The following is a 15,410-nucleotide window of genomic DNA, read 5'->3' on the forward strand; positions in this document are numbered from 1 at the left end:
GGATGCAGAGAAAGTCAGTTTACCATATGTCCACAGGGAGTTTACCATATGTCCACAGGAAGTTTACCGTATGTCCACAGGAAGTTTACCACTGGGGCAGGGAGGCAAACATAAAAGAACCAATTCGAGAATACATTTTATTTTCAAAGAGTCAGATACACTGAGAGGTAAATGTTCTGGCACGTAGAGAAGAGCAGTGACTAACTTGAATAAAGGAAGAAATCTCTCTCAGCGGGGTTCTTGAACTAACTGATGCATATGAAAGGGAGGAGAGCATTCCGAGCAGACACAGACCTGGGCTCTGTGAGGAGCTATAGAGAGACCCATCGCAACAGCAGCTACAGCAAACCAGAGGACGAGATTTACTGAGGGTCTTCTACATGCCAGCCAGCACTTAAACTCTATTAACCTAATCCTCAGAACAGTCTTACGCACTGGAATTACTATTACCATCCCCATTTTACTGGTAAGGGCTCAGGTACAGAACTAAAAGCAGCATTTAAGAAAGCTTATCCTGGGAACTTCCCTGGTGGTCCAGTGGTTAAGACTCCGCGCTTCCAACGCTGGGGCCACGGGTTTGATCAGGGGACAGGGAACTAAGATCCCGCGTGCTGCATGGTACAGCCAAAAAGAAAAAAAAACAGCAAGCTTATCCCCGTGCCTGTGGTCAAGGTTGCCTAGAGCAGGAGAGTAAAGGTCTCCGAGTATATGGATGCCAGCAGAAGACTTCAACATGCTACCAAGCAAGAACTGTCCCACCTGAATTACTGATGGAAAACAAGGGGCAAAGAAAGTACCCTCTCTTTGCAATATCAAAAACCTAACCCAGAAGTTCTAGGGAGAACTCCCAGGCAGACTGATGGGACTGATACTACTTACTGGAAATTTTTAAAAGGGTGACAGTATCAATGGAGACCATCAGTTTCTTGCCTATTACATTTCAGAAGCTAGAGTTTACAACAGGATTGGAAATAGAGTTAGGAAAGTCTTCTGAAGGGAAAGGGAAATCACTTAAAACTTCAAGAATTCACTAAATATTTACCGACCAGCTACTGCGTACCAAGCATTGTGCTAAGCCCCGGGAATACACTAAGCGGTGACACAAACGTGCCTAATCTATGAGGAAAGACAATTTCTTAATTTAATCATTTCCAAGTACTGAGAGGGCCTATCCTAACAGGCCACCAGCTGCCCAGACAATTTCACTACCTTTCCGTTCTTTTTTTTTTTTTTTTTACCTTCTTTCTCTCTTAAATCTTTGACATCCAAAGCTTCCTAGATGCTGGCTTGGTGGTGTTACCTAGTTGAAGCTTTAGCAGTGCTGCTGTTCGCTTGGTTTTGGTAGAGCTGGAGCCGGTAAACTGAAGAGAGCAGACAAAAAAGGCCCTACATTCCCCTCACGTAATCCACTGGCATTTTTATCTGATGTCACGTTGAGATGTTCTCTTTGGTGACTGGACAGAAGGAAGTGAGTAAATTCTTGTAAAATGAATGAAAGAAAGAATGAACGGCTGTACTCCACGATTTTAATAAAATCTCTGCTGCTTCATCAACACTGTGTAAAGAAAACCCAGGAAGGGATTCAAAGGTATATACGGAAGGACTCACTCTGAGAGGCTTTTTCAGATCAATATCAGAATGAATGCTCAGCTCTCTCAGGGCATCTCCAACAAGGCTGCTCCTGCGAACATGAAGGACCAGGAAGGGGCTTCTGGCCAGCAGAGGCTCCAAGGTGAGAAGCATGAAGACGTTCTGCAGGTTGGCCCCGTTGACCGCCACCTGGAACAGCACATCCAAGAGCACAGTTACCACTCAGAGCGCACCTGTGAGTGGGGACAGCAGCCAGCCCTGCCTTTGGACCGGGGGTAGGTCGGGGCCAGGCTGACTGCAGCTCCATTTTGGTCTTTATTTTCCTCCTAACTTTTCCAGTAGATTTTCTCAGTTACTCATGTTTACAAAACACACAAATCTTTCTAATCTGAGCCCAAAGAGATTAACTAAAACACTTTATGTAAACCATATGACCCATAACTCATTCCAGGAAAATAATTTAGACTAGGCTGATGAAGACTGAAATACTATCTTCGTAGAAGAAAGTGATGACGGACAGTGGGTAGAAACTATGACTTTCAAAGTGGCAGGAAAAGAAGCCTAACAACCCCTTGCTAAAAATGGTGTTTATTCTTTGAAAAATGTCCATTTTCTCTGGAAAACCTTTAAATTGTCAATATCATGGATATATCACTGTGAAAACATATATAGAGAGAGAGAGAGATATACAGATAAGAGCTAGAGAGAGACAGACAGATGGAGAAAGGGGGAGGGAGATGAATGAAGTTATATATCCACCAACAATGGCAACTGGTAGATTTGGATTGCTAACTCACAGACGTCTTTGTAGGCCTGTCAAAACCAAGTATATTTTACAATAAAAATGCACGTCTAAAATAAACAAATCTCTATAACTTGAGTTTTCGCTCAATAAAGAACTGCCAAGCTCCATTTAATTATCTATCAGGGGTCAGCAAACAACGGCCCAAGGACCGAATCCAGCCTGCTGCCGGCTTTTGTACAGCTCTTGAGCTAACAGGAGTTTTTACCTTTTTAAATAGTTTTTAAAAAATCAGAAGAAAAATATTTCACTACATGTGAAAATTATATAAAATTCAAATTTCATGCTACGACAGAGCTGAATAACTGAGACAACTGTATGGCCCACAAAGACCCGTATTTCCTATGTGGCCCTTTATGAAGACACCTGCCACCCCCGTTTATGTAGATGTGCGTTCACGTATGTGTGTTATATTCAATATAAGATTGCTGAAACTTTTTCTAACAGTTCTAAAAGTTACCATGGAACTTCATCCAAACCAACTTTCTCCTATTAGGAAAAATTACAACTGAATGTATAAGATGAAAGAAACCCATAAGAAGAGAAAGTAAGGTTTAAAATACGTGACCTGCATCTGCAGTTCAGCATCGGTCTGTAACATTTTGGTCTTGGCTTGGGCATCAAAGATGAAAGGGTAGGAACAAAGTGTTACAGCATCCTAGAATAAAACATATTATTAACAATATTATAGTATCCCACAGAGAATACTGCTGGAAAAATACATAAATAAATTTGACAGAGTCATTTACCTGCATTATAGATGGTCTAGCCTTCTGTGTAAAGAAAAATAAAGTCTCTTAGTTGGATTACAAAACTTGAACTGTCTACCTCCCACAAATAACAAAACAGATAACCTATCTGACCATTTGGCCATGGAACTAACACCATCTGAACAGCTGACTGGAGTTCTGATGGATCAGACTAGTTGTTTTGATGAATACAGACTGAGAAGAACACTAAAAACAATTTAAAAAAAATTTTAAAGGACCTTTACAAACCGTTTCACTAACCCCATAATTCACAGTATTAATAGAACTCTCATTTATAAGAAATCTAATTCCCAAACAGGAGCTTTGCAAATATGACTTCAGAGGTTAATTTTGTTGGGTAAAGTGGATAATGCAAATTTCATTTGTCAAAATGTTAAGTCTCCCTTTTACACACACACACACAGAGTTCCTCTTGGGAGAAACCAAATATTTAGAAAGCTGTCCCTGGAGGGCTTCCCTGGTGGCGCAGTGGTTAAGAATCCACCTGCCAATGCAGAGGACACGGGTTCGAGCCCTGGTCCGGGAAGATCCCACATGCCGCGGAGCAACTAAGCCCGTGCGCCACAACTACCGAGCCTGCACTCTAGAGCCCGTGAGCCACAACTGAGCCCGCGTGCTACAACCAACCACTGAAGCCCGCGTGCCTGGAGCCCATGCTCCGCAACAAGAGAAGCCACCGCAATGAGAAGCCCGCGCACCACAACAAAGAGTAGCCCCCGCTCGCCGCAACTAGAGAAAGCCCGGGCAGCAATGAAGACCCAACGCAGCCAAAAATAAATTAATTAAAAAAAAAGATATTTAGAAAACTGTCCCTGACTAGGCACTTAGACCAATGCCTGGCCTACAGAAGACACTCCATCAATATGTGAATAAATCTGAATAAACTTCTGAGAAGGGGAATAACAATACAGACATACCTCGTTTTACTGTGCCTCACTTTATTGTGTTTCACAGATACTGCTTTCTTAAACATTTTTTTACATTATTTATTTTTTATTGGAGTGTAATTGCTTTACAATGTTGTGTTAGTTTCTGCTGTACAGTGAAGTGAATCAGCTATACGTATACCTATATCCCCCCCTCCCTCTTGGACCTCCCTCCCACCCCATCCCACCCCCAGGTCATCAGAGCACCGACCTGAGCTCCCTGTGCTATACAGCAGGTTCCCACTAGCTATCTGTTTTACACATGGTAGTTAGTATATTTATGTCAAACCTAATCTCCCAATTCATCCCACCCTCCCCCCACTTCCCCACAAATTGAATTTTGTGGCAACCCTGAGTCTCTCAAGACTATGGGCGCCATTTTTCCAACAGCATTTGCTCACTTCATGTCTCTGTGTCACATTTTTGTAATTCTAACAATATTTCAAAGTTTCTCATTCTTATTTGTTATGGTGACCTGTGATCAGTGATCTTTGATGTTACCATTGCAAAAAGATTGCAACTGGCTGAAGGCTAAAATGACAGCTAACATTTTTTAGCAATAAAGTATTTTTTAATTAAGGTTTGTACATTCATTGTTTTTTTAAACATAATACTATTGCACACTTAATAGACTACAGTACAATATAAACATAACTTTTATATGCACTGGGAAACCAAAAAATTTGTGTGACTTGCTTTATTGTGATATTCGCTTTATTGCAGTGGTCTGGAACCAAACCCACAATTTCTCCAAGGTATGCCTATAAATAAATACAACCACAAACCTATCTAAGAGGTATGTTAGTTTCACTTATCAGGAGAAAAAAGGAACTCTCTCCTGAAAGGTTTTGTTAAGTTAATGAATAATGTTTGCTACATAACCTAACAGAAAGAAACAAAAAAAATCAACGGTATAGATCATGTTGACCTGTAGCAGTATTTCTCAAACAGAAAACCATGGATTTATTCCCAGAGATCTGAAAGTGCACTATGAATTTTTTAAATTTTGTGTTTTTTTTAATGATATCCTAAACAAAATAAAAACACATTCTGAATGACCTCTTTATAATGATGTGTTACCATATAATCTGCATTTATTTTAACGATTGCACTGGTGCCATGTTATACTGAATTGTCCAAGGTTAATAAGAAAGAAGAAAAGCAGTCTTCCTTTGTAAGTGATGCATTTGTGCCCAGGAAAAGGCCACTGCAGTCCTGGCTCCCTGCATGAATGAAGGTTTAATAGCCGCTGAAAGGACAAAAGAGAGCTGAGTCATCCCTGGGTGTATAGAACAAGCTGCAGAACTCAAGTCCCCAGGCCTGGCAGCCCGCAGTCCTGATCACAATGCAAGTGGGGTCTGGCTTCAGTAACGCATTTGCTCATCACGTTAAATCCATGAGGCTAATTTGTGTTTTACTGATTTGAGAGTTTTGTTAATATCTAATCTGTAAATGCGCTTTGGTTGTATAACATTTAAATGCTACGTGAATAAGAAGTGTATATCTACCTCCTTTCGTATTTGTGTATATTTCAATGAAATCATTGAAAAGCAGTTTTAATTAAAATTCCCCTTGTTTATTCTTTAGAAACACGTTCCCTCAGGGATCTTGGAACATTTCCCTAGCCTGAGAAACACTAATCAGAGAAAGGATTCCAGTCCAGGGAGACAAGGTATGGAAGCCTGCACACAGAACCCAGAGGGACTTGATTCATTCTCATGCCTACTTCTCTGATTACTTTGAATTTTGGGATTGAAATCACTAAAATAAACACACACACACCATAAAACAGCACTAGGTACCTACAACGGGTACCAGTATCTCTTGGGATAAGTGTGTTGGGAAAGTGTGTTTAAAATTGGTGCCAATATTCAGAATTTTCTAACCTCCCTCTCAGAAGAGATTTTATTCTAAGCATTATTTGCCTATTCTCAAGGCAAAAGAAAGATCTTTACCATGTGTGTTGGTCTCTAAAGCAAGATAAAGTTTTGAACACTTCAAATTAAAAGTGACTATGGGAGAAGTGAAAACAGTTACTATAAAAACAGTTGTTGGCTTTACAGCATTGGCAGTATACAGTCGGCCCTCCTTATCCACGGTTCCACATCTGGAGATTCAACCACCCTCAGGTGGAAAATATGCAGGGAAAAAAAAGACAATTCCAGAAGGTTCCAGAAATCAAAACTTGAATTTGCCACACACCGGCAACTATTTACATAGCATTTACACTGTATTATGTAGTATAAGTAATCGAGAGATGATTTAAAGTCTATGGCAGGATGTGCTTAGGTTATATGCAAATAATACAACATTTTATATGAGGGACTTGAGCATGGTATGGGGATGAGGGATCCTGGAACCAATCCGCTACTGATACTGAGGGACAACTATATCTAGTATTTTTACTTTTTTATAAATTTATTTATTATTTATTTGTTATTTTTGGCTGCGTTGGGTCTTCGTTGCTGCGCACGGGCTCTCCCTGGTTGCGGTGAGCAGGGGCTACACTTCGTTGCAGTGTGCAGGCTTCTCATTGCAGTGGCTTCTCTTGTTGTGGAGCATGGGCTCTAGGCACGCAGGCTTCAGTAGTTGCGGCTCGTGGGCTCAGTAGTTGTGGCTCATGGGCTCAGTAGTTGCGGCACACAGACCCTAGAGCATGCAGGTGTCAGTAGTTGTGGCATGTGGGCTCAGTAGTTGTGGCTCACGGGCTCTAGAGCATAGGCTCAGTAGTTGTGGTGCACAGGCTTAGTTGCTCCGCAGCATGTGGGATCTTCCCAGACCAGGGCTCGAACCCATGTCCCCTGCATTGGCAGGCGGACTCTCAACCACTGCGCCACCAGGGAAGCCCAAGTCTATGAATTTTTGTATTTGAAATATAATAATTTCACTGATTTTGATTTTGCAGATGCTGAATATTTTAGAAATGGTATTAGTGCTGGCATTTCCATAGTATGTGAACGAAATACTGAAACAGCAGTACTACGATTCTGCTTCCTGACTGCTCTCCCTAACCTAGAAGGATGCATATGAACTGGTAAGATATGTGATCCCCTCCTGAGAGGCTGTTTGTCCTGGGCCATCCATTCCCCAAAAGCGAGTCTCACAACCTATAACTGGCAAAGTACACACATGGATCACATTTCAAGTGTTCCTGCTTGAAATGGGGCTGCCCTGTAACCTTCGTTCATGTTTTTTAAGTATATGACAGAGAAGCAATGAATAAGTACATGGTACAGAACTAGAGAAGTGGGGAATTGGGAATATCTTTTTCTTTTCTTTTCTTTCTTTTAATTCCAAGTCAACAGTTCCTAAATGTGGCTGTGACTGGGGACAAGAGGCATCACACTAACACCAAGGAGGAAACCCAGGAGCCCTGCCTTCGGGTCTGCCTGACACCACGTGTTCCTGTACCCTCCGTGGGCAATTCTGGCTCCCAGCATCGCTGAATGCCGAGGCACACAGAGCTGCCTCATCTCACCACGCACAATACTGCTACCCGGAACCAGACACTGCCCCGGACGACACAGACAGCCGACGTCAGGTTGACTCCAGTCTTTATTTTTGAAGCATTTTCTTTTCTTTTTCTCTGTTTTTTTCTAAATTAATTTTTATTGGAGTATGGTTGCTTTACAATGAAGCATTTTCGTTGTATCACTCACTTTCTCACTTGTGAGGCCCTCTATGGGGCCCACAAAGTCACTCATTCTGTGTGCTATTTGTTTTGCAAGTGTAGATGATGGCTGTGAATAAACGGAAATAAATAAGCCACTACCACCTCTTCTTTAAAATAAGCTGAGGGAGACCTTCAAGACGGCGGAGGAGTAAGACGCGGAGATCACCTTCCTCCCCACAAATACATCAGAAATACATCTACACGTGGAACAACTCCTACAGAAAACCTACTGAACGCTGGCAGAAGACCTCAGACCTCCCAAAAGGCAAGAAACTCCCCACGTACCTGGCCGTGTGGCTGACAGGGTCTTGGTGCTCTGGACAGGTGTCAGGCCTGTGCCTCTGAGGTGGGAGCGCTGAGTTCAGGATACTCGTCCATAAGAAACCTCCCAGCTCCACGTAATACCAAACGGCGAAAATATCCCAGAGATCCCCATCTCAACACCAGCACCCAGCTTCACTCAACGACCAGCAAGCTACAGTGCTGGAAACCCTATGCCAAACAACTAGCAAGACAGGAACACAACCCCACCCATTAGCAGAGAGGCTGCCTAAAATCATAATAAGGCCACAGACACCCCAAAACACACCACCGGACACAGACCTACCCACCAGAAAGACAAGATACAGCCCCATCCACCAGAACACAGGCACTAATCCCCTCCACCAGGAAGCCTACACAACCCACTGAACCAACCTTGGCCACTGGGGGCAGACACCAAAAACAATGGGAACTACGAACCTGCAGCCTGTGAAAAGGAGACCCCAAACACAGTAAGATAAGCAAAATGAGAAGACAGAGAAACACACAGCAGCTGAAAGAGCAAGGTAAGAACCTACCAGACCAAACAAACGAAGAGGAAACAGGCAATCTACCTGAAAAGGAATTCAGAGTAATGATAGTAAAGATGATCCAAAGTCTTGGAAATAGAATGTAGAAAATATAAGAAACATTTAACAAGGACCTACAAGAACTAAGGAGCAAACAAACACTGATGAACAACACCATAAATGAAATTAAAAATTCTCTAGAATGAATCAATAGCAGAATAACTGAGGCAGAAGAACGGATAAGTGACCTGGAAGATAAAATAGTGGAAGTAACTACCGCAGAGCAGAATAAAGAAAAAGAATGAAAAGAATTGAGGACAGTCTCAGAGACCACTGGTTCAACATTAAACGCACCAACATTTGAATTATAGGGGTTCCAGAAGAAGAAGAGAAAAACAAAGGGACTGAGAAAATATTTGAAGAGATTAGAGTTGAAAACTTCCCTAATATGGCAAAGGAAATAATCAAGTCTAGGAAGCACAGAGTCCCATACAGGACAAATGCAAGGAGAAACACACCAAGACACATTAATCAAACTGTCAAAAATTAAATACAAAGAAAACATTTTAAAAGCAGCAAGGGAAAAACAACAAATAACACACAAGGGAATCCCCATAAGATAAACAGCTGATCTTTAAGCAGAAACTCTGCAAGCCAGAAGGGAGTGGCAGGACATATTTAAAGTGATGAAAGGGAAAAACCTACAACGAAGATTACTCTACCCAGCAAGGATCTCATTCAGATTCAACAGAGAAATTAAAACCTTTACAGACACGCAAAAGCTAAGAGAATTCAGCACCACCAAACGAGCTTTACAACAAATGCTAAAGGAATTTCTCTAGGCAGGAAACACAACAGAAGGAAAAGACCTACAATAACAAACCAAAAACACTTAAGAAAATAGTTATACGTACATACATATCGATAATTACCTTAAATGTAAATGGATTAAATGCTCCAACCAAAAGACACAGACTGGCTGAATGGATACAAAAACAAGATCCACATACATGCTGTCTACAAGAGACCCACTTCAGACCTAGGGACACATACAGACTGAAACTGAGGGGATGGAAAAAGATATTCCATGGATATGAAAAATCAAAAGAAATCTGGAGTAGCAATTCTCATATCAGACAAAACAGACTTTAAAATAAAGACTATTAGAAGAGACAAAGAAGGACACTACATAATGATCAAGGGATCAGTCCAAGAAGATATAACAAGTGTAAATATTTATGAACCCAACACAGAGCACCTCAAAACATAAGGCAAATGCTAACAGCCATAAAAAGGGAAATTGACAATAATACAATCATAGTAGGGGACTTTAACACCCCACTTTCCAAAGACAGATCATCCAAAATGAAAAGAAAAAAGGAAACACAAGCTTTACATGATACATTAAACAAGATGGATTTAATTGATATTTATAGGACATTCCACCCAAACACAACAGAATACACCTTCCTCTCAAGTGTTCATGGAACATATTCCAGGATAGATCATATCTTGGGTCACAAATGAAGCCTTAGAAAATTTAAGAAAATTGAAATCATATGAAGCATCTTTTCTGACCACAACACTATGAGACTAGATATCAATTACAGGAAAAAATCTGTAAAAAAAACAAACACATGGAGGCTAAACAATACACTACTTAATAACCAAGAGATCACTGAAGAAATCAAAAAGGAAATCAAAAAATATCTAGAAAAAAATAACAATGAAAACACAACAACCCAAAACCTATGGGATATAGCAAAAAGCAGTTCCAAGAGGGAAGTTCATAGCAATACAGTCCTACCTCAAGAAACATCTCAAATGAACAACCTAACCTTACATCTAAAGCAATTACAGAAAGAAGCACCAAAAAACCCCCCAAAGTTAGCAGAAGGAAAGAAATCATAAAGATCAGATCAGAAATAAATGAAAAAGAAATGAAGGAAACAATAGCAATGATCAATAAAACTAAAAGCTGGTTCTTTGAGAAGATAAACAAAATTGATAAACCATTAGCCAGGCTCAAGAAAAAAAGGGAGAAGACTCAAATCAATAGACTTAGAAATGAAAAAGGAGAAGTAACAACTGACACTGCAGAAATACAAAAGATCATGAGAGATTACTACAAGCAACTCTATGCCTATAAAATGGACAACCTGGAAGAAATGGACAAATGCTTAGAAAAGCACAACTTTCAGAGACTGAACCAGGAAGAAATAGAAAATATAAACAGGCCAATCACAAGCACTGAAATTGAGACTGTGATTAAAATTCTTCCAACAAACAAAAGCCCAGGACCAGGTGGCTTCACAGGCGAATTCTATCAAATTTTAGAAAAGAGCTTACACCTATCCTTTGCAAACTCTTCCAAAACATAGCAGAGGGAGGAACACTCCCAAACTCATTCTACGAGGCCACCATCACCCTGATACCAAAACTAGACAAATATGTCACAAAGAAAGAAAACTACAGGCCAGTATCACTCATGAACATAGATGCAAAAATCCTCAACAAAATACTAGCAAACAGAATCCAACAGCACATTGAAAGGTTCATACACCCTGATCAATGGGGGTTTATTCCAGGAATGCAAGGCTGCTTCAGTATATGCAGATCAATCAATGTGATACACCATATTAACAAATTGAAGGAGAAAAACCATATCATCTCAATATATGCAGACAAAGCTTTTGACAAAATTCAACATCCATTTATGTTAAAAACCCTCTAGAAAGTAGGCACAGAGGGAACTTACCTCAACATAATAAAGGCCATATGTGACAAACCCACAGCCAACATCGTTCTCAATGGTGAAAAACTGAAACCATTTCCTCTAAGATCAGGAAGAAGACAAGGTTGTCCACTCTCACCACTATTATTCAACATAGTTTTGGAAGTTTTAGCCACAGCAATCAGAGAAGAAAAAGAAAGAAAAGGAATCCAAATTGGAAAAGAAGAAGTAAAGCTGCCACCGTTTGCAGATGTCATGATACTATACATGGAGAAGACTAAAGATGCTACCAGAAAACTACTGAGGCTAATCAATGAATTTGGTAAAGTAGCATGATACAAAATTAATGCACAGAAATCTCTTGCATTCCTATATAGTAATGATGAAAAATCTGAAAGCAAAATTAAGGAAACACTCCCATTTACCATTGCAACAAAAAGAATAAAATACCTAGGAATAAACCTACCTAAGGAGACAAAAGACCTGCATGCAGAATACTATAAGACACTAATGAAAGAAACTAAAGAGGACACAAACAGATGGGGAGATATACCATGTTCTCAGATTGGAAGAATCAACATTGTGAGAATGGCTATACTACCCAAAGCAATCTACAGATTCACTGCAATCCCTATGAAACTACCAATGGCATTTTTCACAGAACTAGAACAAAAAATTTCACAATTTGTATGGAAACACAAAAGACCCTGAATATCCAAAGCAATCTTGAGAAAGAAAAACGGAGCTGGAGCAACCAGGCTCCCTGACTTCAAACTATACTACAAAGCTACAGTAATCAAGACAGTATGGTACTGGCACAAAAACAGAAATATAGATCAATGGAATAGGATATAAAGCCCACAGATGAACCCACACACATATGGTCATCTTAGTTTTGATAAAGGAGGCAAGAATATATAATGGAGAAAAGACAGCCTCTTCAATAAGTGGTGCTGGGAAAACTGGACAGCTACATGGAAAAGAAGGAAATTAGAACACTCCCTAACACCATACACAAAAATAAACTCCAAATGGATTAAAGACCTAAATGTAAGGCCAGACACTATAAAACTCTTAGAGGAAAACACAGGCAGAACACTCCATGACATAAATCACAGCAAGATCCTTTTTGACCCACCTTCTAGAGAAATGGAAATTAAAACCAAAATAAACAAATGGGACCTAATGAAATTTAAAAGCTTTTGCACAGCAAAGCAAACCATAAACAAGATGAAAAGACAACCCTCAGAACGGGAGAAAATATTTGCAAATGAAGTAACTGACAAAGGATTAATTTCCAAAATACAAATGCAGCTCATGCAGCTCAATGTCAAAAAAACAAACAACCCAATCCAAAAATGGGCACAAAACCTAAATAGACATTTCCTGAAAGAAGATATACAGACTGCCAACAAACACGTGAAAGGATGCTCAACATCACTAATCATTAGAGAAATGCAATTCAAAACTACAATAAGGTATCACCTCATACCGGTCAGAATGGCCATCATCAAAATATCTACAAACAATAAATGCTGGAGAGGGTGTGGAGAAAAGGGAACTCTCTTTCACTGTTGGTGGGAACATAAATTGATACAGCCACTATGCAGAACAGTTTGGAGGTTCCTTAAAAAACTAAAAATAGAACTACCATAGGACCCAGCAATCCCACTACTGGGCATATACCCTGAGGAAACCATAATTCAAAAAGAGTCATGTACCACAATGATCACTGCGGCACCATTTACAATAGCCAGGACATGGAAGCAACCTAAGTGTCTATCGACAGATGAATGGATAAAGAAGATGTAGCACATATATACAGTGGAATATTACTCAGCCATAAAGAGAAACGAAATTGAGTTATTTGTAGTGAGGTGGATGGACCTAGAGTCTGTCATACAGAGTGAAGTAAGTCATAAAGGGAAAAACAAATACCACATGCTAACACATATATATGGAATCTAAAATAAAATGGTTCTGAAGAACCTAGTGGCAGGACAGGACTAAAGAGTCAGACATAGAGAATGGACTTGAGGATACGGGAAGGGGGCAGGGTAAGCTGGGACAAAGTAAGAGAGTGGCATGGACATATATACACTACCAAATGTAAAATAGATAGCTAGTGGGAAGCAGCCACATAGCACAGGGAGATCAGCTCGGTGCTTTGTGACCACCTAGAGGGGTGGGATAGGGATGGTGGGAGGGAGACGCACGAGGGAGGAGGTATGGGGATATATGTATATGTACAGCTGATTCACTTTGTTAAACAGCAGAAACTAACACACCATTGTAAAGCAATTATACTCCAGTAAAGATGTTAAAAAATAATAATAAAATAAAATAAGCAAAAAGCAGCCACTTTAGAATGTTGCTTTTATACACCATCGCCCTTTGCCCATACATATTATGTCCCTTGTAATTCCTTTTGCACTACACTGAACACCCCACAGAGGCAGCCACCATGTCCTGTACGTGTCCGCGTCCCCAGTGGTAGCCGGCACATGACATACATTAGGTGCCCAAGACTGCTTCCTGAAAAACAGTTATTAGGGCTTATGATATGCCACATACTAGGTACTCTGACAAGTAAGGCCTTTCCATGGGTTCTCCCATTTACTTCTCACAGTACTGTTATAATTCACATTTATAAATGAGGATGCTAGGCTTATAGAAATTAAGTAATTTGCCTAAGGTCACACAGGTAGTAGGCCAGAGTTGAGACTTGAACCCAGTTCTTTTTGACTAAAGCACGTGCTCGGAACTGTATGCTATACTGCCTCGGCTACTGCCAAGGCAAAAAATTTAACACATAAAAACTCGTATAGTGTGAGACAGACAGACACACAGACACACACAGGAACATTATTCATCCATAAAAAAGAAGGCAATCCTGCCATTTGCAACAACATGGGTGAAACTAAAGGGCATTTTACACTAAGTGAAATAAGCCAGACAGAGAGAGACAAACACTGTATGGTATCATGTATATGTGGAATCTAAAAAAAACAAGAAAGCCAATCTCACAGAAATAATGGTGGTTTCCAGGGGCTAGGGCGGGAACAGGGGAGGACATGGGGAGATATATAGCTCAAAGGGTACAATCTTTTCAGTTATAAGTAAGCTCTAAGGAGCTAAAGCACAGCATGGAGACTACAGTTAATGACACAGTATTAAATACTGGGAACTTGATGAGAGCACATCTTAAGCATCTCAAAGCACCCAAAAAAGAAGTTAACTATGTGAGGTAATGGATGTGTTAATTAACTTGATCTTTGTAATCATTTCACACTGTATATCAAATCATCATATTGTACACTTTAAATATATACAACAATGTCGATCATCCCTCAGTAAAGCTGGGGGGAAAATGCACTCATTGTTCATTACTATGATTTAAAAGTGGTTAAGCTCAGAAATAAACCCATGCATATATGGCCAATTAATTTATGTAAAGGAGGCAACATCACACAATGGGAAAGGACAGTCTCTTCAATAAATGGTGTTGAGAAAACTGGACGGGCACATACAAAAGGATAAAACTGGAAATTAACTCAAAATGGATTAAAGACCTGAATGTAAGACCTAAAGCCATAAAACTCATAGAAGAAAACGTAGGTAGTAAAAGCAACTTGACATCAGTCTTGGCAATGATTTTTTGGATCCAACTTCAAAATCAAAGGCAACAAAAGCAAAAATAAACAAATGGAACCACATCGAACTAAAAAGCTTCTGCAGAGCAAAGGAAACCATCAACAAAATGAAAAGGCAGCCTACAGAATGGGAGAGGTATTTGCAAACAATATATCTGATAAGGGGTTAACGTCCAAAATATACAAAGAACTCATACAACTCAATATCAAAACAAAAACAAAACAAAACACCAACCCAATTAAAAAATGGGCAGAGGACTTCAATAGACATTTTTCCAAAGAGGACATACAGATGGCCAACAGGCACATGAAAAGACGCTCAACATCACTCATCAGGGAAATGCAAGTCAAAACCACAGTGAGGTTTCACCTCACACCTGTCAGAATGTCTATTATCAAAAAGACAAAAAATAACAAAGGCGGGCAAGGATG

General features: G+C 40.1%; 1 protein-coding gene across 14 annotated transcripts in view; it reads right to left on the bottom strand.

Annotated features, from left to right (window-relative positions):
- HERC3 (HECT and RLD domain containing E3 ubiquitin protein ligase 3) overlaps nt 1-15,410 on the bottom strand; it is a 142,016-nt gene that overhangs the window by 54,312 nt on the left and 72,294 nt on the right. For 12 of the 14 annotated variants that reach the window (XR_002174624.3, XR_012332182.1, XM_019926400.3 and 9 more), the window contains 3 exons: nt 3,142-3,165; nt 2,961-3,050; nt 1,609-1,779 (listed from right to left, as the gene is read on the bottom strand). Coding sequence is in view for 12 of the 14 variants with exons in the window: in XM_019926400.3 (XP_019781959.1) it covers nt 1,609-1,779; nt 2,961-3,050; nt 3,142-3,165 (285 nt within the window). In the remaining 2 variants the exon portion in view is untranslated. Of the gene's footprint in view, nt 1-1,238; nt 1,480-1,608; nt 1,780-2,960; nt 3,051-3,141; nt 3,166-15,410 lie in introns of those variants that run through there. The other 2 variants (XM_073805592.1, XM_019926403.3) reach the window with 2 other exon arrangements.

The sequence above is a fragment of the Tursiops truncatus genome, chromosome 5 (genome assembly GCF_011762595.2).
Source record: "Tursiops truncatus isolate mTurTru1 chromosome 5, mTurTru1.mat.Y, whole genome shotgun sequence".
Lineage (NCBI taxonomy): Eukaryota > Metazoa > Chordata > Mammalia > Artiodactyla > Delphinidae > Tursiops > Tursiops truncatus.